General features: G+C 41.0%; 1 protein-coding gene across 1 annotated transcript; it reads left to right on the plus strand.

The window, feature by feature from the left end:
* Nucleotides 1-2,869: 2,869 nt before the first annotated feature.
* On the plus strand, nucleotides 2,870-25,129 carry klhl3 (kelch-like family member 3). Its single transcript, XM_008305302.1, has 15 exons — nucleotides 2,870-2,934; nucleotides 5,999-6,133; nucleotides 7,116-7,222; nucleotides 7,317-7,438; nucleotides 11,581-11,743; nucleotides 12,030-12,139; nucleotides 14,795-14,911; nucleotides 15,822-15,971; nucleotides 16,099-16,216; nucleotides 16,695-16,892; nucleotides 19,089-19,190; nucleotides 19,276-19,404; nucleotides 20,325-20,465; nucleotides 22,175-22,318; nucleotides 22,443-25,129. Exons 1-15 carry the CDS (start codon nucleotides 2,885-2,887, stop codon nucleotides 22,469-22,471), a joined length of 1,815 nt encoding a protein of 604 aa, XP_008303524.1. The 5' UTR covers nucleotides 2,870-2,884; the 3' UTR covers nucleotides 22,472-25,129.
* The last annotated feature ends 253 nt before the right edge of the window (nucleotides 25,130-25,382 follow it).

A 25,382-nucleotide genomic window follows, 5' to 3' on the forward strand; every position in this document is an offset into this window, starting at 1 on the left:
GGTGATTCAGGCTGGTACAGCGATTTTCCAGCACATTTATCATGGACCAGATACTAAATTGGGTGAAATTTGGTACAACACGTTCTCAAGGAAGGTGGCGGCAGGAGTGATCAAACCAGAGAGTCTACCTCTAACAGAGGGTGCAGCTGCTCAGCATTCACTCCGTGCAGACCTGGGACTAGATCCTTCTACAGAGCAGGTCTCTGAACCCAGGTGACTGTGGATGGACATTAGGTGTCAAGTCTGAAGAAGACACAGACAATGACTCTTGAAGCTTCTGACACTGTGAATGAGAAAAAAATGAGTATTATATAAGTATGTGAAATAAAAGCTACTGTGAATGTAAAAGTCAACAATGGAGTGTTTGTGGTGAAATATAAATGTCAAAAATCAGCTCAGAATCATAAAAAAAAACCCTGATTTGACCCCTCATAAGTTATTTAAAGGCGATTTAAAAAAAACCCAAAACAAAACAAACAAACAAACCAAAAAACAACAACAATTTTTTGACAATCATTGATTGGTTCCCTAACTTGAGCAGGTTTTTTTCAGGGTTTCCCACAGAAGTTGAACGTCAGCATTTTAAAACATGTTATTACACCTTTACAAACATATTGGTGAAGAAATTGTTTGGTAACGATTTAGTTGTCAGATATTCATATGTTTCCCTTACTATAAGGATGAAATGCCCACACGCGAGCTCAGTAAAGCTGTATATGCAGTCAAATGCAGTGAGGAGTTCACTGACCTTCCTTTGTGAGCAAAAGGTTGCATACTTGTCAAGACCACGTATATCATGGCAGTCTTGAGTTTCATGGATTCCTACAGCTCCAAAACAATCACACATTTTGGTTATTTGATAGATTTAAGATCAGTCTTCCAGAAATCTGCCGGGTTAAAAATATATACACAACAACACTAATATTTGATTAAATGTCCTTTGGCGGTCACACCTCAACTAGACACTTTTTGGAGCCATCTACAATCTTCTGGTTGTATGTTTGACCCCTCTTCTTGACAAACTTGATACAGTTAAACTAAATTTGTTGGTTCTCTGATAAGGACTTGCTCCTTCAGCACAGTCCACAGGTACTCAATGGGATTCAGTCAGGACTTTATGGAAACCAGTTTAAAACCCTGATTCTAGCCTGATTTTGCCTTTTTTTTTTTTAACCACATTTGGGCTCATTGTCTTCTTTGAACACTCAACTGCGTCCAAGATCCAATCCTGTAGCTGATCATTTGAGGTTTTTCTGAAGAATGTGAAGGTAATTCTCCCTTTTTATTATTTCATTTACTTTGAGTAAACCACCAGTTCCACTGGCATCACAACAGCCCCAGAGGATAATACCACGACCGTCGTGCTTGATGGTTGATTTGGTGCTTTTGGAGATTAAAGGCCTTACCTTTTCTCTTTAAAACATATTGCTGGTCATTGTGGTCAAATAGCTCATTTTTTTTGTTTCATCTAACCAGCACTCTTAATCCAGGGGCCTTTTCTTTGTATATGTGGTCAGCAGCAAACTTCAGTTGAGCTCATTTTTCATTAACACCACTTTGTACAGCACCAAAACTGGTCATTCATGTTGCTGTGTGTATTTTTTTTGACCCAGCAGTTATATTTCCAGATGATCTGTATTAAATCTATGAAGAAAACAAACAAACTAAATGCGTCATTGTTTGTGTGTGTGTTTTGTGACAACAAGGACATGTCTTTTAATGATGATAAAAAATCTGAGTTCTAAGAGGGACTGGAAACTCAGGACTGCTGTGACATCCTGGTCTTTACAAGTGTATGTAAACTTTTGTTCACAACTGTATGTAAAACTGGAACAACCATCTCTAAACATAGGAGGGGGTCTACAACGCCACATGTCTGGTACATTTCATGCAGGCTTGAGATGTGTCCATAAAGTTTCACCACCATTAACACATGGAGCTCTACTGTATGTGGCCCGGCAACTGCACAACCATTCACACCTACAGGCAGGTGAATAATGAGTCATTCATGTGCCAGTGGCCATGTTCAGATAACAGTGTGTGTCTGGGACTTCCCATCAGTCGGTTATAACTGAAGAGGCTTCAAATGTCTTTAAGTACAAAAAGATAAGTGTAGTTGCTGTCTGCTGAAGCTCTTAGCACTGTTGAAGCTGTAATATATAAAAACACACCTACATGCAAGCAGAGCAAAGATGTATATTCACTCCAATGCAGTGACGAGTGTGCAGACATCTATATCTGAATCAATATATATGGGAGACGATACAACCACCCCACAAGCACATGGCACACGGGACCACCAGACTCCACTGTCCACTTGCGTCAAAAAGATGAGGTACACTCTTTGTGTCCAAGTTTTATGTCCAAGTTCTGGAGAGAGAGGATAGATAGTTTAGGAGAGGAGTGAAGGAAGCCGTCTGTGGTCACCTGGAACAACCATCTCTCAGAACAGAGAGAAGATCCATGATGCCACCTGTCAGGTACTTAATGCCGCAGTCTTGAGATCTCTCCCCACCAAGTTTAACCACCAGTAACATCTTGAGTCATCCCTGAGCAGACAGTTTCAGAACCACTCATACCTCCAGGCATGTGGTTTCTAATAAGCCAATGATTGTTAGTTGGGGTGACAATATTTATCTGGGGTTCCCCGTCAGTCAGGTAGAACGAAATATGCCCACTGAGAATAGAAATGTCTTTAAGAACCAAAAAAAAAGAAAGAAGTCCAGTTGCTCTCATAACTGTTAAAGCTGTAATATATGTAAAAAATTCCAACAAGTAGTAGTAGCGGGTTTGTTGTGGCAGAGCACACAAGCGCTCGAGTGGTTTTTCCTCTCCGCAGTGGCTCATCCCGGCCATAGAGGATCTGTGTGGCCGCTCCGCGCTCATGCCTGCTGTGGTGTCTGACTCCGTGAGGATGGACGGTGTGTCGTTGGGGTGAGTTGGCTCAGCAGTGGGGATTATTTAGTAAAGCTGTGATTCACGCTGCTTCTGCATCTGTTGGATAACATTTTAGCCCACATGATCCACTGGCCATAAATCCAACACGGACAGTCCAAGAGCTCTTTTCCTATCACACGAACTCAAGCTAGCCGTGTTGACTAGTTAGCTTCGTTAAGTTAGCTAGCATCGCTGCTCAGCTGATGCGGTTAAGTTGCTAACCAAAGTTAACATGTCGACATTTGGCTACCTTTCGTCAGGTTGTTGCTTGCTGACAGTGAAGTGAAAACGGACTGGCTTGTGACGGTCCCCAAAAAATGCTTTTTCGTACGGTTTGAGCAGTGATTTATGGCAGTTAACGGTAGCTATCATCAGCTTATGTTAGCAATGAAGTTAAATGGTGAGCAATGCTAGGAGCTAGCCAGCCTGGCAAGTTGACGCACAACAAACTCAATACAAACACTATTCCTTGTTAAAACTGTCTTTATTGTTGGGTACAAAGCTTTCTGTGACCCAGTGGATTGAATAATGTATAGTAATTAGTTGTCGGACTCGTGCTGTCGTGTCTTGAATGAACATCCAGTGGGTTTGAGGAGCTGCATCATTATTCTCTCCGAGTGTCTGTCAGTTGTCTGTGGGTCATTGTGAGAGTTGAAATGACTTCCAGTCCAGAATATGAACAGTGAAGACAGCCAGACACTTTCTAACCAACACGGTAAGACATGAAACCGAGCTGATGTCCTGTTATCAGGGCGGATTTCCAGCTTGTTGCTGCTCACTGTTGGTTAAAAGTAGAATTTAAAGCCGTATTTCCATGCTATGAAAAACCCCCTCAAAGGTCTGATTTCTACACTGCTTGGTCTGTAGAAAAGCCAAACGGGTGATTTTTTCATGTCTGAAAGAATAAGACTGGATATATTGTTTTCTTTTGTGTCATTTAATCCCCATCAACAGACCAAAATCACACATTAACGTGGACAAATTCACCACAACAAAGAAGCTCCTAATAAATGCACAAATCCCCTCTGCTGGAGTCATGTTTGTGGAAAAAATACATGACCCTGTTGTGAATGAAATGTATTAGCATTTAAAAAAAGAGAGGAGATGTCAGATATTTATATTAGGGCTGAACAATGAATTGACTTTAAGATCAGAACTGCAATTTAAAACAAAGCAAATTGTAATGACTGCATTTCAGGATATATCAAGTGCGGCCATCACATAGTAAGACTAGTGCTTTAATTTCATTTCATTAACTCGAGCGCATTGAAAGTTCCAGGTGCTGTTTTTGCTTGCCCATTGATTAATGCATACTATGTGGTTCAGGTATGCACACTGGTCTGTCTGAAACAAGCCCATTACAAGCCCAACAGCTACACCTGTTTGATTTTGCAGCGCAACCGACCTCGTGTTTAAAGCTTTGTGCCACTAGTTTTACAGATTCATACCATCCTCCCTGTGTGACAGGGATGCCTTTGATTGTGTCTTATGTGGTAATGCTCTACTTTAACACATTACATTAGACATTTCCCCCCGAATTGTTTGGCTCTTTGTGTAACTACTGCAGAAATAATGACACACACAGGATAGGGAACAGTTTTGAGATTGACCCGTTGCCGATTTGAATACCTTCATGGGATTTGTTGACCTCAAGAAAAAATATGTAATATCACCAGCCTTATCCTTTAAGTCACCATGACTTGAGAAAATGATTATTGGATATGGGTCAAGGAATGCTTTCATACAGTCGTCTTGAATACAACAAGCATGCTCATATAGGCATGCATGAATGGTTATTGAGTGCAGTTAGAGCATAAATAAAGTGACATCCATTAGTTTAATGGATTAGCTCTACACATAATGGATCTAGAAATGGACGAATGGGGCCTGTTCTTGGATCATGGAATTTTATGTATTTACGCGAAGTACCAACCAGATGTTTGTGCTCTCGTTTTTCCGTGTATACCTTAATTCATGGTTCAGTGATTTTTATGTATGGAGACATGATGCTGTATAATTGTAGCTGGTGACTGCTGTTAATGAATACAACTGATTGATGAATTATTCTTTTGTTATTCTTTCTTTACTTCGGACGAACAAGTGATTAACAAAAATGGAAATGAAAAATAAAATGCTAAAGTTGACATAGAAACTTAATTTTGACTCCACATGATAGATAATATGTTATATTATAATATTGAGCTCATGGATTATACCTCATTTTAATAAATAAGATCCCTATTAGTGCAATCAATCCAACCTATTAGATTAGTGCATATATACCAATATACAGTATGTTGTGATATAGCGCATGTTTTGGCAATTGTTTTTTCTCTTAACCTGTAAACTAACCAGACAAATTAAGGTATGAAATCACACTGGTCACTGGTTGCAGCGTTTCCCTATTACAAGAAGAGATATCGGTGGGATAGATATAACTGAAGCTGTATTTAAAAGTATGTAAGGGTTGCCAAAAATCTATTTTAGTGTTTAATCCAATCATCAAAACTATGAACTCCCCCAATCACACTTAGCCTACCTTGTCCTCTTGTTTGACAAAGCTTGCTGAAAAGTGTTTAATTCTTCAAAAAGAAAAAGAAAAAAATCTAGCACAAGTTAATACACCATTCATTCTCGATGAAAGTTTTGTTATGGAGTGCCTTGTATGCAGCATCTGAGTTTCATGACAACCAAAGCAGATTACCACAAAGTACGAAGGATTATTAATGGAGATTGGGTCAGTGGTGTCATGCAAGCATTCAAAAATAGCCAGCACCGAAAGTCAGCGAACTCTGCAAAGAAGCAGCCCCTTGCAGCTTTTGGAGTAATGAGAATAAAAACAGTGGGTTTAAAAAAACAAAAAGTGGAACAGCACAGTGAGGAAATGTATATTTAAAGAGCTCAATTTGCTTCTTGTAATCAAATTTAGTTGCAGAGGCTTGATTATGTTCATCAATCCTCTTTCACAAAGTCCCAGACATACACCATGAAGTCGTCCGTCTAACTGGTGGGTCACCATCTATCTCCATTGATCCAGACACTGCCTCTCATGTCTCACCAGTCTGGTGGCCACACCGGCCTCACCGCATCCAAACTGTACCACAGAGTCGGAGGAGGACACGGTGAATGGAGGGATGCACACCTTCAACCAGACGCACATGAGGAAAGCATTTCAGCTGATGAACGACCTGAGAAGGTGCGCTGCTGCTGCTGCTGCTGCGGCTGCTGCCGCCAGTGTTGTTTGTTCCTACACAAAGTCTGAAGCCAGCACACATGTAGAGGTTTAACTGTGGCCTGCATTTTTTTTTTTTTTTAATTTTTTGGGCTTGACAGTTAAAAGACTGTACTGAGCTTTTCTAAGTCAGAAATAATGCATTAACACACAGTTGTCTTTGGTTCAACAGGCTTGTCTTGAAAATCTCAGTGCAGCAGTTAATTGCTTTTGCCAGAACTAGAACGGGTCCATTTTTAAACACGAAAGTTCACTTCAAACAAATCTGTAACACTGTTGAAAACAAATACTGGCAATTTGGTGGTGATGTGCTTTTTGTCATTTTCTCCTATATGGCTGGCATGATGGCTGTGAGTTATTTTTACAACTGCCATTATTAGATGTGATTAAACTCCTTTAAATTATCTAAAACATGTCAGTGATTAGCAGTTTTGTGTGTCAGTGCAACAGCATCCAAAAGTCAGTCTAAGTATTTAATGCTGACTTTTATACGTACCAGCTTTCTGTGGTTACGTTCCCGCCTTGACACATTGGGAGCGATGAAACTTACTTGACCAAGCAATGGTTGGTTTCTCAGAACTGAAGAAGGAAGACTTAAAGTGCTAAAATCAGTCACAGTTATTGTCCATGAATGTTGCTGAAAGGTATTTTGAGGCAGACTGCAGCAATTCAGTGCTTCAAAATAATATCAAGATATCCTACATCTTTTCTACCTCATGTTTCCATGTTTATTTTAATATTGACATCCATTACAAACACGTTGATAAATACAGGTGATTAAACAAACAAAAGGAACTGTTTCTGCACAAGAGTCCGCTAGAGGACCTCTTCTTTTTTTGTACCTTTTGTTTGTTTTTCCAACTGTCCTTCCAGCACTTATTAAAACCTTTAAACAAGGTGAACGATGACCACATGATAAATAAAACTGTCACTTGCCATCCTCCAGTAAAAAGATGCTCTGTGACGTCCAGCTGGTGGCGGGGAGTGTCGAAGTGCCCGCTCACAGGGTGGTCTTAGCATCCTGTAGCCCCTACTTCTGTGCCATGTTCACAGGTACACACACACACACACACACACACACAGGTAATTGGCAGACAAACTAACGAATGCGCATGCTGTTGTGCTCAGCTGTTCTCTTTGTGTGCAGGTGATATGAGCGAGAGCAAAGCCCATCAGGTGGAGATCAGAGAAGTGGACGGTCAGACCCTGAGAAAGCTGGTCGACTACATTTACACAGCTGAGATAGAAGTTACGGAAGACAACGTCCAGGTGAGAGGGTGTGTCAGACAGTGTTTGTGAGGAGGAAGGGAATGTGAGCGAGCCATATAGTGTTCTCCTATGTTTACTTGATTTTTCTTTACAGTTTTCTTCTGTTCTGGTTGCTTTTAGTTTGTCTTCAAGCCTGGTTTTGCTCAAAGTGTTGATAGTAAGCTTGCATTTCCTCATCTTCATGAGTCATGGGTGAAACAAGGCTGTTACTGATGTTTAATTAATGCATAAGAGTGTCATAAACGCTACACATTTCAACTCAAAGATCAGAAGAAAGCAAACTTTCTTGATACCAGTTGCTGCAGCAGCCTGGGGCTAAAAGCGGGCAGCAGCGGCTACGTTTTCTTGTTCTTATTATTCATATTCTTTATTAATCAGAGTAGTGATAAATAACAATTAAATCAAGTGGGTAACATGAGCTGGCTTTACATCCATTTAGCAACATCTTGCTAATGTAGGCTTTTTGCATTTTACGTCCATGCAGTCCTTTGAGCTATTCCTCTCCTCCGTTGTGGGTTTAACGTTGAACAAGCAGACATGTAGCTGTAGCTGCATTTCAAACACCAGCTCAGCTCATTTTGTCACACATTCCTCCTTTTTTACAGTTTGGATAACGAACAAAGTAGCGCTGCTGCCTCCAGCAAAAAGAAAACCGCATTAGTCAGAACTTCCTTGTTACTGAGAAGGAAACTTGTCTTGTAACTGCTTCCTTGACCTTATTCTTTGTGTGGACCTTTGTTTTTTGTCCAGCAGTTTATGCACATGTCAGGTTAACGAAACAAGAAGCTGGTAATAAAAGTCTCTGGGGTTCATACAAGCAAAATGGCCCGTAGTCATTGTTTTTTTCTTTTTTTTTTAATGAATTTCAGAGTGGTTCTATGAGCTGTGTGTGGAGTGGATAAAGCAGTTATAAAACTTTAAGCCCCTTTTGCCAAACCACTGTATATTTTGCCCTTTGCTCTAAAATCTGGTCGCTGCTACTGTACAGTTAACTTTTGATTTACAAGAAACAAACAACATAACACAAAAATCTAGTTTGTGACAGTGGCTCTCCTTTCCTTGCACCTTTTAAGACTGACGTCTACATCATTAAAATCTTATTTAATTGAAAACATTTCTGCATATTTGAGACTAAATGAGGAACAAATAGAATCAACAGGAAGGCTGTTGGTAAAAGCATGAGTGTTTTGACTATCACAATATAATAACATAAGTTATAGTTTATTGTCAGTGAGGGTAAATGTGTCCTGTACAAAACTTCATGCTCAATTAGGGAAGTTGCTCTTGAAAGCCCGGTCACTTAAAGTCTTTGGTTTTTCCTTTAAATTCAGAATGGTCAGAACAAACCTGTTTGAGAAGCAGATGTTTACTACAAAGGATGTCAGAGGAGGTAATGGTTGTGAGCAGTGTTTTTCTCTGGGAATGCACAGGACTGAGGCCTTGTTTATCGCTACGGCATTGACTCTTGGTTGCTGCATGGCTCCACTCACAGCTCAGCTTGATCCAGCTGCAGGCAGGATACTTCCTCTGATTATTAGCACAGGAAGTGTGCATGGAGAGAGGCAGGAAATCCTCCCACTGTTAGCAATGTGCCTGCCTGATTGGCTCACTTGGGAGTGTGTAATTTGTCTTTTCACTAGTGGCTAATATTCAGTCAAAGACTGTGTTTACTTTCAATTTCTTCAAACCAAGTGTTTTCTCTGTACAATGCGTGTTGTTTGTCCTGCTTGCAGTCCTTTGTGTGCACGTGTTAGTGTGTCACAGCTGCTGTAAACAGGGCGTCAGTGGGCCTGATGCTCCCTTTCAGAAGACACAAGGTTTCCGGGCAGCTGTGCACAGGAAACAGAGGAGACAGTAACAATACTGACTCAGAGGATGAGTGAGTGTGCAGATAGACTGAGAAGTGTAGCGGCAGACTGAGACCGTCTCACTGACCTAGTTAAGCTTATGTGTAGTGATGTTTCTTGCTTTCAACAGTACGCTGACTAACTCCCTGTTGACACTGGCAGACCCGTTTTTCTAGCCTCTTATACAACTGAAAGCTGTGTTGTGCAGCAAAAAAAATAAACTCACCTGGCCCGGCATTTGCTGCACTGTAACATCGTCGACAGTAAGCTTCAGTGCATGCCAGTGCACGTTCCTGGTGCGTTTGTTTGTAACGTGAACACTGTATTTCTGATGTTAACTTTGTGATCAGTGTGAAAAAATAACTGCTGCTGTGATAAATTCCTAGAGTTGTAAATGTCTGAGTATATTGCAAATCATCGTTTAGTGTTTTAGTGTCTGTTACTGTAATGTGTCATCAGTACTTGTTGTTGCACTGCTGCTTATTATCTAAGTAACTGCTTAGGAAGGCTGCACAATAGAGAAAAAAGTGAAATATTACTTCTTTTTTTATTTTTAACAAACACCTTTATGAACACATGTTGTGTAATTTGGCAACATTTTAGAAATGGCTCCTGCAACATACAGGGCATATAATGCAAGAGCTTTTTCTATGTTACAGTCTTACACAATGCGTATTGCATATAATATTGTCAGTGGTATATCTCTATGTACTCTTCTCTGTGTGCTCATTTTACAATATCTACCAACTCACTGTCACTTTGTCAGCTCTGTCTAATTAAAGGTGCCATACTGGAAATCTTGCAAGTTGTGGTTGAAGGAAATACAGCAGTAGCTGACTGTGCTCACTGTAGAAACCAAAGCCATATACAATGCTTTGTGTTGTTAGAAAACTGCTGAATTGCCTCTATTAACAGTTATTTTGCCACTTAATGTCTAGTCATTTTGTCTTATGGCACACAGTGTTAGGTGTTGTGGGATTTTTACACTGAACAAATGACAAAACTAAAAAATCAGATGTTTCAGTGATGATTAAACTAGACTCATGTAATCCTGTGTAAACCCGTGTAATTATAACCCATAAAAGAACTTAGAAAATACAGTGATTGAGTGAAGAAGATAGTCTGAAGCAGGCAGAGAAACATGAGCCTGTGAGTTTGTGTGTGAGGCTTGTGTGTTCTTGTGGATCCTGATGACCTGGCAGGTTAAAATGCAGACCTCAGCTGAATTTGAAGTTAAAAGACTTTGCGGTAACAGGTGTTGGATGGAGACACCACAAAGGATTAGGGAAAGGATGGCAAGACAAATGATGAGGCAGTCAAAAGATAACCACGAGCAGTAGCAGGTGTATAAGGAGGACAGAAGATAGGAGGGGCGTTTGGAACGGCCTGCTGACTTTTTTCAAAAAAAGGAGGTATTTGAAAACTTGCCACGATTAGATCAGACACTTCCAGATATGACTAAATCCAGACATAGACGTGGAGAAAATGTATTTTTTTTAAAGAAAGAATAGGTTGTGGTTTGACCAGACAAAGAGGAGAGTTTGGGAAGCATTTGTAGAAACTATATAAGAAGGCGTTATTCATTATTTAGTTCAAATCTCAAGATTTTACCAATGTTTGTTCTTCCAGCTTCTGTTTTTCATATAAACATTATTCACATCAGACTTTGAGAGCTGTTTGAAGTTTTTTTTTTTTGCTCGAGAACCTCTGAAGGCACCAACAGCTGATCCAGAAGACTTTCTGATTTCCGACTGATTGTTTTTATCCAACAAATAGTTCTAGTCCCAGAGATATTAAGTTTACTCTTATAAAAAATTTTTAAAAAAGTAAAGAAAATGAGCAAGTCTTCAGATTTGAGAACATCTAATGTTTGGCCTTTGTTGCTTATAAAAGGATCAAAGTCGTTGCCAAATGATTTTCTGCCAGCTGGCTAATTGGTCAGTTCGTTTCAGATCTAATTTAAAAATCCAGCTGGCCTGCTGATAGAGTGACTGGGTAACAGGTGGATCGGTTGCAGAGGTTCACGTTTGGCTTGCTGAATTAATTGACAAGTATCGTCTTAGCTGATTTGTTGAGTAGTTTGTGATTTAACAAACTAAATGATGGACCAGCAAGGTTGATAAAGCTTATATTTGTGCCAATAAACAACTCACTGACTTCCTTCTACCACATATTTCTAAATCTTTGGCTGTGGGTGGGCAACGACTGCTCCCTGCCATGTTATTTTTAAAACACTCATTTGTAAGATGACCCACAATACGCAGGCCAATAAAATCCCTTTTGGTTTTCTGTCAGGTTCTGTTGCCGGCAGCCAGTCTCCTCCAGCTGATGGATGTTCGTCAGGTTTGTTGTGAATTCCTGCAGTCTCAGCTTCACCCCACCAACTGTCTGGGCATTCGAGGCTTCGCTGACCTGCACACATGCACACAACTTCTCAACCAAGCCCACGCATACGCTGGTAAGCCTTTTGCTGTTTGCATCACAAATCATCTTTGCCGCCACGTGTGTGTACTGCATTTGTGGTAGGTTGTGGTACTTTTATGTAACAGTTTTTGCCTAATTTGGAAAACCGCTGCATATCCAGGGAGTGTATTAGATGTTGAAAATGACACCAGAGATGTCTTCTCAAATGAAAATTATGTTTAGCTTTGACCAATACTGTCTGTATTTGTATGTCATGCAGCGTGTCAGCTGAAACATGTAGTGTGCGCTGTGTGTAACCCTGCGTGTTTGTGACCTCTCAGAGCAGCATTTCACTGACGTGGTGCAGGGCGAGGAGTTTCTGGGCCTCTCTCTGCAGCAGGTGTGCAGCCTCATCTCCAGCGACAAACTCACCGTCTCCACTGAGGAAAAGGTCAGACAGCACCGCGGACACACACACTTGTACATTTTAATAAAGGCAGATTCTGTCTCCCCTTGTGAGTGACGAGATATGAGAGAATTACATTTATATGGCATTTTTCATCAATGCGAAATAACAGATATATTGTGAAAGGGACAGAATAAGGATGTTTTAAGTGTAATGGCAGTTAACTAATTCACCAAAGGCCCTAGTCACACTTACTGTATATGACTGGTTGAACCTGGCAGCAGACGTATTCTAGAGGGTGGGATGTGTGACTGTCAACAGGAAGACTTTGACAGAGCAGCTGTGTGTCATCATGCTGTCAGAGCAGCAGCAGTCAGGGTGTCTGCTGCTTTAGTCAGACAGAAACACAGAGAGACCTTGACACTGTCACACTCTTCATGATGTGTCAAACAGGCCGCATCTGCACACACATTCTGTTACTACTTAATTATTTACTGCATTTTATTGGTGTTGGATTAAGTTAGTAGATCAACTACTTAGGTCGACTCAGTTTTGTGGGGAAAAAAAACTTCCTGGCATTTCATTTTGAGAGCTTCCACACATGACTAAAATATGGTGCCCCTGTTGCTGCCCTTGTAGTTTCGTCACATTCATGGACAAGAACTAGTGGTGTAAAGGACCGTAGTTGAGCCGTGATCTGTACGGATTCCCACCCACAGTTGATGTGAACACTGGAAAAATTGCAAAGTCTAATCATCACAGAATGAAATACACTTTTACTGCCACAGGTACCTATGAAAGTGTCAATTCCATATCTTCCATCCATCATCTATACACCACTTAGCCCTCACTAGGGTCGCGGGGAGGCTGGAGCCTATCCCAGTTAAATTAGGGAAGGCAGGGGACACCCTGGACAGGTCACCAGTCTATCACAGGGCTACACTTAGAGACAGACAACCAAGCACACTCACATTCACAACCGCGCAACTCCACGCAGAAAGATCCCGGGTGTCCTCATCGGGATGTGAACCAGGGATGTTCTAGCTGCGAGGCGACGGTGCTAACCACCGAGCCACCCAATTCCATATCTTTCAATAAAAAAAAGAAAAGAAAAACAAACAAACAAGTGATGCAGTACTGGGAGGTTTTTGTGTAATGCTGCTTACAGACAAACAAAACACACTGAAAAACGTACCTCTGCCTCGACAAGAAACATTTCCCTAAATTTTGTTGCAGTGACAAGATCAAGACAATTGTGTGTTTGCATAAATGGAGCACATTGAAAGCAGACATAGCAGTGTCTGTCTCCTTTCTAATCTAAAAAGTAATGACTCAGAAGCCACGATTTTATCCGAACCACTGGGTTTGTGATCCATTACACCTCTGAAATGGACCTTAAATTAGTATTTTTTTTGTATGCATGTATTGTTTCTGTAAATGAGAGACCTGCACACCAGCAGTGTAGAGCTCCTGTAACTATGCTTACTAAAGTGATTGTGTTAATCTTCGTGTTGGACTTTATTTAGGTGTAACAATGAAAGATGGTCTAATTGCAGCCATTCTGCCACTAGTCTATAGATGTATGTAGTTTTTTTTCACCAAGTGAAGATACTATAGTCAAGCTAGCTTTTAAACTAGGAGGTGAACATGGGTTTCTCACTCTTCGTTGTGGTTTGGCTAAAATTTAGCAAAAAATTGCAGAATTACTTTTGATCGCTACGCTATAACTAAGGCGCCTACTTACAGTGCCATTGTGTTGCATTGTGTTACAATATATGTGTCTGTTCGTGAGGCCTGTGCAAATCTGAAGTGGATGGAGCTTTCGTGTCATGTTGGTAGAGGGTGTCCAGATTTGGTTTTGATGCTAAGTTAGTTTGAACCATGAAAGAGAAGAAAAAGTTTCGATGGGAATTGAATAATGATCCTCTTTCCTTCAACGACCATCGCTGATGTCCTTTGTGCACCACAGGAGGGGCACTCAGTCCCTTATTTGCTCTGGTTGAGCTGCTCCACAGGCCATTAAGAGGTGATCAAGTGTGAATGTGTCAGATCAGTGAATATGGAACAGTAGATAACTGCTCAGACTGGGTGCGGCGCAAAACAAAGTGTTTCGCCCTCTGTTATGCTGATTGCTGCTGGAAGTAATCAATGTTGGTATTTCACTATGAAAGAACGTAGTATCTATGGCTCAGACGTTGCAGTTCTCACAAAAGCTAAATCACTGAGATGGGGAGGCATGTCACATGCACACACCGGTAACCTTACTTTGTTTCAGGTGAAGTTCTCATCAGATTGTCAAACAGTGTCTGAAACCCTCTCAACCCACACATTTCTGACGCCCAGCAACTTCCCAACGTCAATCCCGCCCACATCACATATCTTTTGACCAGGTGTTGCTATGCGATAAAACTCTGCTTGTGTAAATACATTTTCTTCTTGGTTTTGGCCTTTGATCCCAAATAAGTCTGCGTTTTTCACACCAAAGAAGTGTGAAGTGGAGTGCTGACACAGACAAGTCGCTGTATTTTGAAGACAAATCAGGGCAAAGAAAATAGCTTGGAATTACGAATGTGAGCACATTTGAAAAAAACAAATCTGATTATTTTTTTCTGTCTTTGTTACATCACCTGAGTCTCAATATTACCTTGTTGTGCTGTCTTCATTGCTGCGTTCTAACTCTCGTCTTCATCTCACTCCCAGGTGTTTGAAGCAATGATATCTTGGATCAAACACGATAAGCCGGCTCGTCTTGAGTACATGCCCAAACTAATGGAGCATGTCAGACTTCCACTACTGTCCAGGGATTACCTGGTACAGGTAAAGGACATTTTCTGCTGTGCTCTGCAAAAATTATTTTTTAAACTTGCATCGTTGGTCCTTAAATTATCAGTCAAGTTTCTCATTTATCCAAATCACTCAATGTGTAGAAATATTGTCGTGAATGCAGGCCTCAGGATGTTTCATTAGCTCTCCAGGGTCTTTCATGACCTTTACTTAATAAGAATCCTCTTTGGTGAGTGGAAAACAAATCAAGATCTAACTCCAAGTCTAGCTGCCTGCCTACTACGCCCACACATGGAGTGTAGCAAAAGGCTGTAGTCGCTTGATAATATATTTTGGTTTCCAGCAAAGCTTGTTAAAAAGAAATACAGCTTCTCACCATCAGTTCATTGCACCATAATGGCTGAAACTAAAAAAGTAGTGTAGTTCAGGATTTACTGAGCTGGGTAGATATTGTAATAATTCACTCCTTTCTTCAATGTACAGTACATTAGTCAGGTTCTGGGCCCACTGCCCATTACCAGTGCTATTACATTTACTTAAGGAACTGGGACACAGTGAGCTCTTTCCACTCAGCTGCTTTCTTTAATGTCGCGCAAACAGGAAACCTGCTTTCCATAATCAGGGTAGGGGATTAGAGAAAACATTTTTCCCCCAGCTAAATTTCTCTAGTGAAGGGTGATTTCACTGCTGTTTATGCAAAAAAACAAAAAAACAAACAGATTTCTCATCTTCTTTTTACAAGCACACGTGTGTGTAACAATAGATTGGCTGGATAAAAGAAGAGATCAGCACATGAATCAGTGCAACCTTGTATTCAAGCTAATTTTTACCCCTTGAGGCTTAATAACCTCCTTACTCAAATACATGAAAGCACAGTGTATGACAGAGCGCTGCACTGTTACTTTGTTTAGTGAATAAAGGCGAAATGTGCTCCCTGTTTTAGATTGTTGAGGAAGAAGCTTTGATAAAGAACAACAACACCTGCAAAGATTTTCTCATAGAAGCCATGAAGTATCACCTGCTGCCGGCCGACCAGCGGCACCTCATCAAGACCGACAGGACACGACCACGAACTCCCATCAGCATCCCAAAGGTACACAAACAGACATGATGAAACCTGTACTCCTTATTAAAAAAATCACACGAGTGCACCTTGCTCTAAGCTGCTGCCTGTTTCCTTACTGTGATCAGCGTAACTCTGACTGTGTGCGCATGTGCAGGTGATGATTGTGGTGGGTGGTCAGGCTCCGAAGGCCATCCGCAGTGTGGAGTGTTACGACTTCCAGGAAGATCGCTGGTACCAAGTAGCCGACCTGCCTTCAAGACGCTGCCGGGCAGGTCAGTTTGAGTGTTTCAGTGTATAGTGACGCTATAAACAATGAGGAACAACTTCTGCACGCTGTGTTGTTTACTATTGGGCGTATAGTGACACAATAAGAGAAACGTGCAATGTAGTGAATCTCAGAGCTGAATCAACATATCAGCTGATCATCACGAGCTTCACACAGGCCTATTTAAAACAATGTTTGGTTCTACAATAGTCACATTTGCACTGACGGCAACCTTTGACAAAAAATGAAAAATGTGAAAAAAAAAAATCTGTAATTCTTCAGTGAAACAAAAGTTTTGGTTGGTTTCATGAAATAAATGTCAATGAGGTCACATGTACACAATTTGTTTTAACACCTTCAAAACCACATTTACCTTAAGCATCCAAAAAATGTAACCGCATTTCCAAATGTAATTCAGGTGGAAACAGTTTCAATACATTTTCACCTGTCGTGACATGCTCAGATTCTTTTGTTTCGTCTCCCAGGTGTGGTCTCTATGGGAGGGCGGGTGTATGCAGTCGGAGGCTTCAACAGTTCGCTGCGGGAGCGAACGGTGGACGTGTACGACGGAGTCAGAGACCAGTGGAGCGCCGTGGCGAGCATGCAGGAGAGGCGCAGCACGCTGGGAGCTGCTGTGTTGGGGGATTTACTGTATGCTGTGGGAGGCTTTAACGGAAGCATAGGTACACAGGACGCACCCACATGAGTAGTTATTAGCAGGTCTGGCATCTGTTGGTGACTAACATGCACAAAACATATTTGAGGTCTTGAAAAAGTTAAAGAAAATAGTAATTTCTGGAGGACTGCATAGTGGAAAGTATAAGTTTTATAGTACTGGATATTGTGTGGGATTATAAAACTAAAGCAAGACTTAAGACGAAGAATGTTTAGGCTCTGCAGAAGTTTAACTTGGTACTGTTCAGGCTGTTTGGGCTGAAAAAGCTTTATAATGAGGTGGATCGTTAAAGGTCTGCAGCTTATGACTGATACTTTTAACAAGGTCTGAATGTGTTGAGGGCTGCAAGGTGGCTCGGTGGTTAGCACTGTTGCCTCGCAGCAAGAAGGTCACCGATTTGTGTCCCAGTGAGGACACCCAGGATCTTTGTGCGTCGAGTTTATGTTCTCTCCGGGTTCTCCGGCTTCCTCCCACACAGTCCAAAAACATGTTGAGGTTAATTGGTGATTCTAAATTGTCCGTAGGTGTGAATGTGAGTGTGCTTGGTTGTCTGTCTCTAAGTGTAGCCCTGTGATAGACTGGTCACCTGTCCAGTGTGTCCCCTGCCTTCGTCCTTGGTCAGCTGGGATAGACTCCAGCCCCCCATGACCCTAGTGAGGATTAAGCAGTGTACAGATAATGGATGGATGAATGTGTTGAAATCTTGTTCCCTTCCTTAACATTACAAATAATTCATCATTCACCCACAGTGAAGTGTAATGCACCAGTTCATATACAGGTCAAGTATGTTCAGCCTAAAAGAAATATGCAAAATTACAAAAATGTGTATCCCTTTTTTTTTTTTCAAAGCAGCATTATTTGGCTGGTCTCTTTCTACTTTACCACCAGGGTGAGCAGATATAATTGCTTATAGTAGCACAAATGTTAACAGTAAAGTCAGGAGACAGGGGAGCCATTTTCTTCTTTAGGGCTACATCCACACTGATACGTTTTTTGTTTTTTTTTTATGAAACGTATAACATTAGCTACACTTTTGTCGAGCCTCCCTCTGCTCTAGTACTTCCAAAACTGAGACTTTCGAAAACACTGCTGACCTTTTTTTTCAGTTTGACAACACTGTGATTCAGTCTGAATAGAAAGAAAGCAAGGCTTTTTTTAAACAATGACGCCAACGTTCGCTTCCTGTTTGGGTCTTATCAGTGTCCTTCACTGATTTGTGACGCCACGGCTCCCAAATTATGTTTTCTGCCGCCATCACCGCTTTATAACTTGTGCTTTCAGTAGCAGTATCACCTTGTCATTTGTCCAGGCAAATACATTTCTTATCCTATTTTTCACCGTTACTGTTCTTCCTCTGTGGTATTTTCCAGTAAGTCCAGTCCCTGCCCAGTGTACATGAAAGGTCATGTGATCTGTGTTTTCAGTTAGTTTCAGTTCTTATTTTCATTAGTATGGACAGAGAGTATTTTGAGGACCTTTGGAAATGTTTGTAGACTGATCTCTTCCCTCTCAGTTTAAAAACACAGCTGTCCACACGACCATCATTTTTCAAAATATGTCCATACGCAAGAGACCGTAGTGTGATAAACATGCTGGACCAAACGATACGTCAGTTTTTAAAGAGAGTTCTTTTATTTTCTAAGGACTTTAAACTGTGGATACGGATGCAGAGGCTTTTGTGTGCTGGTGAAGTTAAGTTGTAAAGTTGTAACTGCTGGTGCCAACCAAATCATAGGAAACCGGTATTTATCCACCGTTGTTGTTTCAGGCACGTGACTATTACACAAAGTAACAATGGGAATTCACAAATTGACATTTGACATCAACACCTCATCCAAACTGTCCACTTTCCATATCCACATGGTAACACATACACTCAGGCTGAGGGACCTCAAACACCGTCTGTGTTTGGATTAGGAGCTCAAATGTGGAGGACAATGTTCATTTTTTGCAAAATATCCGCAGAGATTGTTTTTGTTTCAAAATGACATTCAAAAACAAAAATGTATTAGCATGGATGTAACCTTAACACGCCTTTCAGCTCGATGCAAAACACCCACAGACTGATGCACAAAACACACTCAGTAACCATTTACTGTTGTTCACCTTTGTGTCGGCCTTTCTGCTTGTTTTTCTGTTTTATGTCTACATTTCAGCCTGTATCATGTCTGTATCCCTTCGTCTCTTTGCATCTCTGTTACAGGATTGTCAACAGTAGAGACGTTCAATTATAAAACCAACGAGTGGGTGTACGTAGCCTCCATGAACACCCGACGCAGCAGTGTGGGCGTAGGGGTGGTTGATGGTAAGAAAAAGAGCGTGCGAGCCATTTCAATGAAAACACAAAATCTAAATATCATTTACTCTAACGCTGGTGTGTTTGCCTCCAGGTAAGCTGTATGCAGTTGGAGGGTATGACGGAGCTTCACGTCAGTGTCTCAGCACAGTGGAAGAGTATGACCCAGTGTCTGATCAGTGGTGTTATGTAGCTGACATGAGCACACGTCGAAGTGGAGCAGGTAAACACAGCACAACAAAGGCGCATTGTATCCTGCCCTACTCGACATAAAAAATGCATAGAAGGAGCAGCAGAATTCTGCTTTTACCATAATTAGTGCCTCTCCAAAAAAGAGGCTCACATTTAGAAGTATAGAATGCCGTTATTGTCACTATACACAAGTACAATGAGATTGAGAGCAGCTCCTTCAGTGCCATACATAATAAAGTACAAAATAAAGAGCAAAAAAATGAAATGGAAAAAAAAAATGGAGAAAAAAAAAATTTAAATTTACACACTGGAGATGCTCATTTCCAGCTTAATATAGTTTTCAGGTATATTATATGGCTAAAGCCACCATTATCAGTTGATTTAGAGAAGCCCTATATAGTACATGATGCTGCCTTAACAGGTAATGATACAGCATTGAGCTTACTGATAATTTCTTATGAAGCAACAGCACCCTCTGGTGGACTTTGGCCACTGTTGTATTTGCACAAATGTTCGAAAAATTTATTTTAATTCATTACAGTCCACCTGAACAAAACAAAGAAATGTTTCCTCCTCTTGCTTGCAAAAAATCTACTGTTTTAACTGAATAAAAATGATTTTATCACAACTACTAGAGCTGCAGTTATTAGTCGATTAAGTCTATCAGCTGACAATAATGATAAATAATTAGTTTTAGTAATTTTTAAGCAAGTATTTACTGGTTAAGTCTTCCTAATATTTTTTGAGTTATGGCCAGATTAAGAAAATTCATTTCAATACGTTATCTTTTAATAAATCATAACAGGCAACTTGCTAGATTTTCTGACATGTTGCATTCAGTGTTGTTCAGTGGTTAAACATTTAGCTGGCAGATTAAGTTATAGTGTAAATAATGGTCAGCTGCTACCAAAACACAGCTCTGCAACATTTTTCTGTGTTCTTTTTGTCCAGGTGTGGGTGTGCTGGGCGGTCAGCTGTATGCAGCAGGTGGACATGACGGTCCTCTGGTGAGGAAGAGCGTCGAGGTGTACGACCCACAGACCAACAGCTGGAGACTGGTGTGCGACATGAACATGTGTAGACGAAACGCAGGTCAGACAAAGAACAGACACACAGCACGCTTAGTTAAGTTTAGTTGCTGTTTATGCAAAGTGTAGAAAAGGTTATGGCCTGCCTTGGAAAAGCTGACTGAGTTTTTGATCCTGGAGTTTCCTTAATTATTTGATTACTGATAAACATTCAGTCAGCTGTCATTTTTTTAAAAGAATGTAGTATCTTATTGATTTGAAATTTGATTTAAAAAAAAAAAAAATCAATAATAGTTATTAATAGTTTCACCACAGACAAAACATAAACACATGTCACAAGTTACGATGGAGCATAAATATAACATATTAACAACACTGTAAACATATACAAGAACAAAACAAAAAACAAGACAAAGCAAAAGAATAAATGTCTAGAATAAAAAATGACAGGCATGGAATGCTTAAAAGTTTACAGCATTTTAGCAAAATAAGCCTGCCATTTACTCACACTTTGTGAAGTCGTTATGAGCTTGAATCTTTAAACAGTTGATGTATAAGAGTGGTACTGTCCCCGTTGCAGCCTTACCTAGCAGCCTAAATGATAATCATTGTAGCCAGCTGAGCAAGAGAGCTGGGCCACAAAGACGGTGCTGTTTGAGAGAAGACTTTCCATTCTTTAGCCAGAGGTTCCCCCCCAGCATAAATACAGTCTGGGTCCCAGCAGCAGGTGGTCGTGGACTCAAGTGTGTCAATGCAGAGACAGGTGGTCAAATGGAAATCTACCTTCTCCTGTCATGATATGTACAGCAGATCAAATGTTTAGGCGTCTCTGAAGCATGTGTGCTAAAGTCCAGTTTTCGTCAAGACGCCTCCAGCACTCTGAGTTGTCAACCAAACCTTCTGTGTGCAGGCTGGATCGGGTCCAGTAGGCTCTATTAATGATTGATGATACTCTCCCTTTCCTAAGAATTCGTCCCCATACTGCCTCTAATACCTTTAAGTCAGTTTCAGGGACATTATATTTAAAATCCAATACTGTAAGGATCCCAGAGTCGCAGGCAGAAGCTTTGTGACCATGAAGAAAAAGCATTTAGCACCGTCTCTAGAGTGTCAGCACTAAGTGAGGCTTTTGACAGGGAGCCAAAATTTTGTACCAGTAGGTGTGTCGAAGTCAAATTCCTAACCACCGTGAAAGATTTTAATGTTTGAAAGTCATGCTGATCGTTCACTAAAGAATGACTGGTGGATAGATGGGGATACCTGAAAAAATCGTTATTGTTCAAACTGCAGAACAGATTGACCAGAATAGCTAATAAACTGCAAAAAAACATCATGAACCCACGTATGTGTTTCTGTTGTTGAAGTGAAAACCTCCAGCAGGATGCTACAATGCCAGTTTGGCTCCAGAGAAATGTAAAAAATGAAGAAGTTAAACCTGTGAAGCACCTATTGGACGTTTACAGAACAGTGGCTGAAACAAAATTAAAACCTACGTAATATAAGTCGTACTTTGCCATACATGAACAGTGTGCGATGGCTGTCAAACTGGTGCTTCAAGACAAAATTCCTGTTCTGTGCCATAAAATCAAAGATATTAATTTTATGTTTCTGTACGCTAATGTTGACGAGACGATGGCACCATGTCATGTTGTTGCTGTAAGTTTTGTTTACCAGTTTGATTCTGATTTATCAGAACCAAGACAGACATAAAATAAGTGGCTAAAAATCAGTGAACATGCAGACTTGTTTAATGCGTACCACTCTCTTCTCAAGGTGTCTGTGCCATTAACGGGCTGCTGTACGTGATTGGAGGAGACGATGGGTCCTGTAACCTTTCCTCTGTAGAGTTTTATAACCCGGCCACAGACAAGTGGAGCCTCATTCCCACCAACATGAGTAACGGACGAAGCTATGCTGGTAGGTCTCAGCTCATCCCATCACAATCAATACTTCTAAGTCACAGAGAGAAACAAATATGACAGGACTGGACACATTTTGCCTGCTTGTAAAACTCACTGACTGTCATTTCTCACTCCTTCAGGAGTAGCAGTGATTGACAAGCCGCTATGACCAGAGGCGTCACACAGCATCAGCTCTGAGTCAGCAGCCGGTTGCACAGAGACTCACTCTGACATCTGAAGCTCAACAGGCAAATGAAGAAGCAACGCCTAAAATACATATTGTCCAAAAAGATGAGACGCCCTCAATCCTCAGCTAACACAATCACAGATGAATCTTGATTTTGTGTGTGTGTGTGTGTTTTGGGGACTTCAACCCACAACCTGAAGTTGTTGCTGTCTCCAAGCCGTTTCCATCAGAGCTCTGTGAGATCCTGACTTGTAAGGACACTGTTGCACTGGATAGGAAGTACCAGCTTCAGGATTGAGGGCTTATACAAACTTTTAAAGAGAAGTTTTCAAACGCCAAGCACATAACTAGCAGCTGCATCAGCTGTCATGAGGGTCACTCAGATGTGGACGTTGGAGAGACTGACTGTCAGGAAGGAACTGATGTCGATGGGCCAAATGGACGAAGTGCTTTAGAAGCTCAATGGTGTAACTACATTCACGTGATGGACTGTGTCAAACCCTGAGAACTGAATACCTAAAAACACCAGCTGACAAAACGTTGACTGGCTGCACAAAAGCGCGCTGTTTCAGGCGGACCGGCTGCGTACAACATTAAGGATGTTCCTGCAATAATCTGCACGTTGCAACGCCGGCCTGTGATTGGCTGCTGCAAGAGCATTATTCAAAATCCTGGAAGCGCAATGGGAGCCATTTTTTTAAAAAGACTCGCCCCTGTTCTTAGAATACAAAAAAGCTTTTGGCAACTATTTCCTCAGCTTGATTGAGCTGCTCGACCCCTGTGTCGACCATCAGCAGGTCCAGCTGTCGGACTACATGTAAAACGTCTCAGTTGCCAGGAAGTATTTGTTCTCAACTCGGAGGCCAGGAGCTAAAGAGAGCTGCAAGAGATGATAAAGAATGTACAAAACATCTTATATGCAAATTAAGTGTCATATTTAATATTTTTGAATTTTCAAAGGGGCTGAGCACCACTGCAGTGGCTTCAGGCCCGGGCCAGTTGATCCGATGTGGTGGGACTTGATTCTGAACACACTACTGATGCACTGATCACTTGCACTGACTGGAACAGAGCGGCAGGCCGGCCGTCTGACTCACCGAGCGGCCGGCTCGACGTCTGCCCGTCTTTCTGACTGACCAACGAGCTGAATCGCTGACCTGCTGTCGGACGGACGGCCGCTCAGCCGTCTGTCTCCGTTACTGATCGCACTCACGGGAGCTTTTAAACTCACCGTTTAAAAGCCAATAGTTTCATCGGAAATTGTAAAAGAAAAATGTGCCAGTTACGATGGAACAGAATCAGAACAATGCTGGAGATGTTTTTATTGCTTAGTAACAAATTGAAATAATGATTTGTTTCTCCTCGTTGTCTAACGGAGTATATCAGAAATGCACTGTAGAAGTTCAATTGTAAAATTATCATGTAAAAGATGCAGGATTAAGATTTTTATTTATTGCTCTGGTTCAGTTGATCACATAGCATTTATTCATATCAAAGTCATTTTCTCAGCCTGATAATGTTGCATTTGTGCCCTCGTCACATCCACTTAGATGACGGTGGGCATATTTTAGATGTAGTTATTTAGTGAGCTGACTGGTGCCATCGCTTTGAAGACAATGGATTTGTAGAAGCTGTTTTATGAAAGGTTATTTTTCAGCCAACCTTTGATTTCTGTCAGCGATCTTTCAAACATCACAGAGTTACTTTGGAAGTATGTAAAACACTAATACGACCGTACTGTTGTTTGTGAGACGTATTGAGCTCCATTAGTCCCATCCACGATGCAAACATGCAGATTTATGAGTGAGTCTTCATGTTTTTCATGTTAGTTTCAGTTCTTATGATTTCAAACTTGGAGTGACTTGAAGCTTGCGTAAGATGCCGTAAGTGATCACTGTGAACATTCCAGTTTTCTTTTTTTTTTCTTTTTAGAGACAGCACAGGTTTAGGGGGTGTTCGGAGCACGAAGTTAAAGTTGGAGCTTTTTAATACGGTGATGCTGCCAGAGAACCACACCAGATTTAGAGGTGTTGTATCGTCGGGTGACACTTTTTCTTTATAGCACCAAAGCATGTGTTGCCAACTGAGAATCGGAGTCTTAAGAAACACAGGTGGAGGTAAATTAACGCACTTGGCAGCAGTTAAAGAGGGGATTTTAAGCACAAATGTAGAAGCCTTCCGTTAGCACCCCAATCCAAACAATCAGAACCGACATCACTACATTTCTCAAAATAAGAACTCCACACAGCTCACTGGCATCTGTCTCAAGCAAATTCAGGTCATTGTTACTTGATGTTCATATTGGTTCAACAACAATGGAAACATATGAAAGAAGCGTTTTTCACTCTCTAAGCATTGTGATACTACAGACCATAATTAACAATAACTTTATGCAGTTTAGTGTAGATGGGCTAAAACATAAAACACCACCTGTGTGATTGATGTTCAGAATGAATTCTTAACTAAAGTATTTCATCTTTAGGTGCATTTAGTCACGTTGATGGTGATCTGGTCAAAATCTCCACAACAGTGACTAAATGGGCTCTGAAGTGAGATTCTTTGAAGTTTCCTGATTAATAATGTTCTTACTGAGTGCAGATGTTATATTTTTAATATAAACTGTGGATGTTGTGAACCAAACTGTTGATCTTGTGAGTTCATTATGTGATGTTTGGCCTCTCCGAAGCTGGTACACTGTGTTGACAGGAGCAAAAAAAAAACCCCAAAAAGCTCAAACCTGACTTAGTTTTGTGCGTCTGAAATGGTAAAATTATGCATTTAGCACTTTAGGATGTTTGGTGTGACTCATATTTCTTGCCACACTGAAGGCCTGTGTGTTGAATTAACTGCTCATGACCCTTTCCCTATAGGGCCTTCTCCCATTCTTTTCCCT

This window comes from Stegastes partitus, unplaced genomic scaffold (genome assembly GCF_000690725.1).
Source record: "Stegastes partitus isolate 25-593 unplaced genomic scaffold, Stegastes_partitus-1.0.2 Scaffold2465, whole genome shotgun sequence".
NCBI lineage: Eukaryota > Metazoa > Chordata > Actinopteri > Pomacentridae > Stegastes > Stegastes partitus.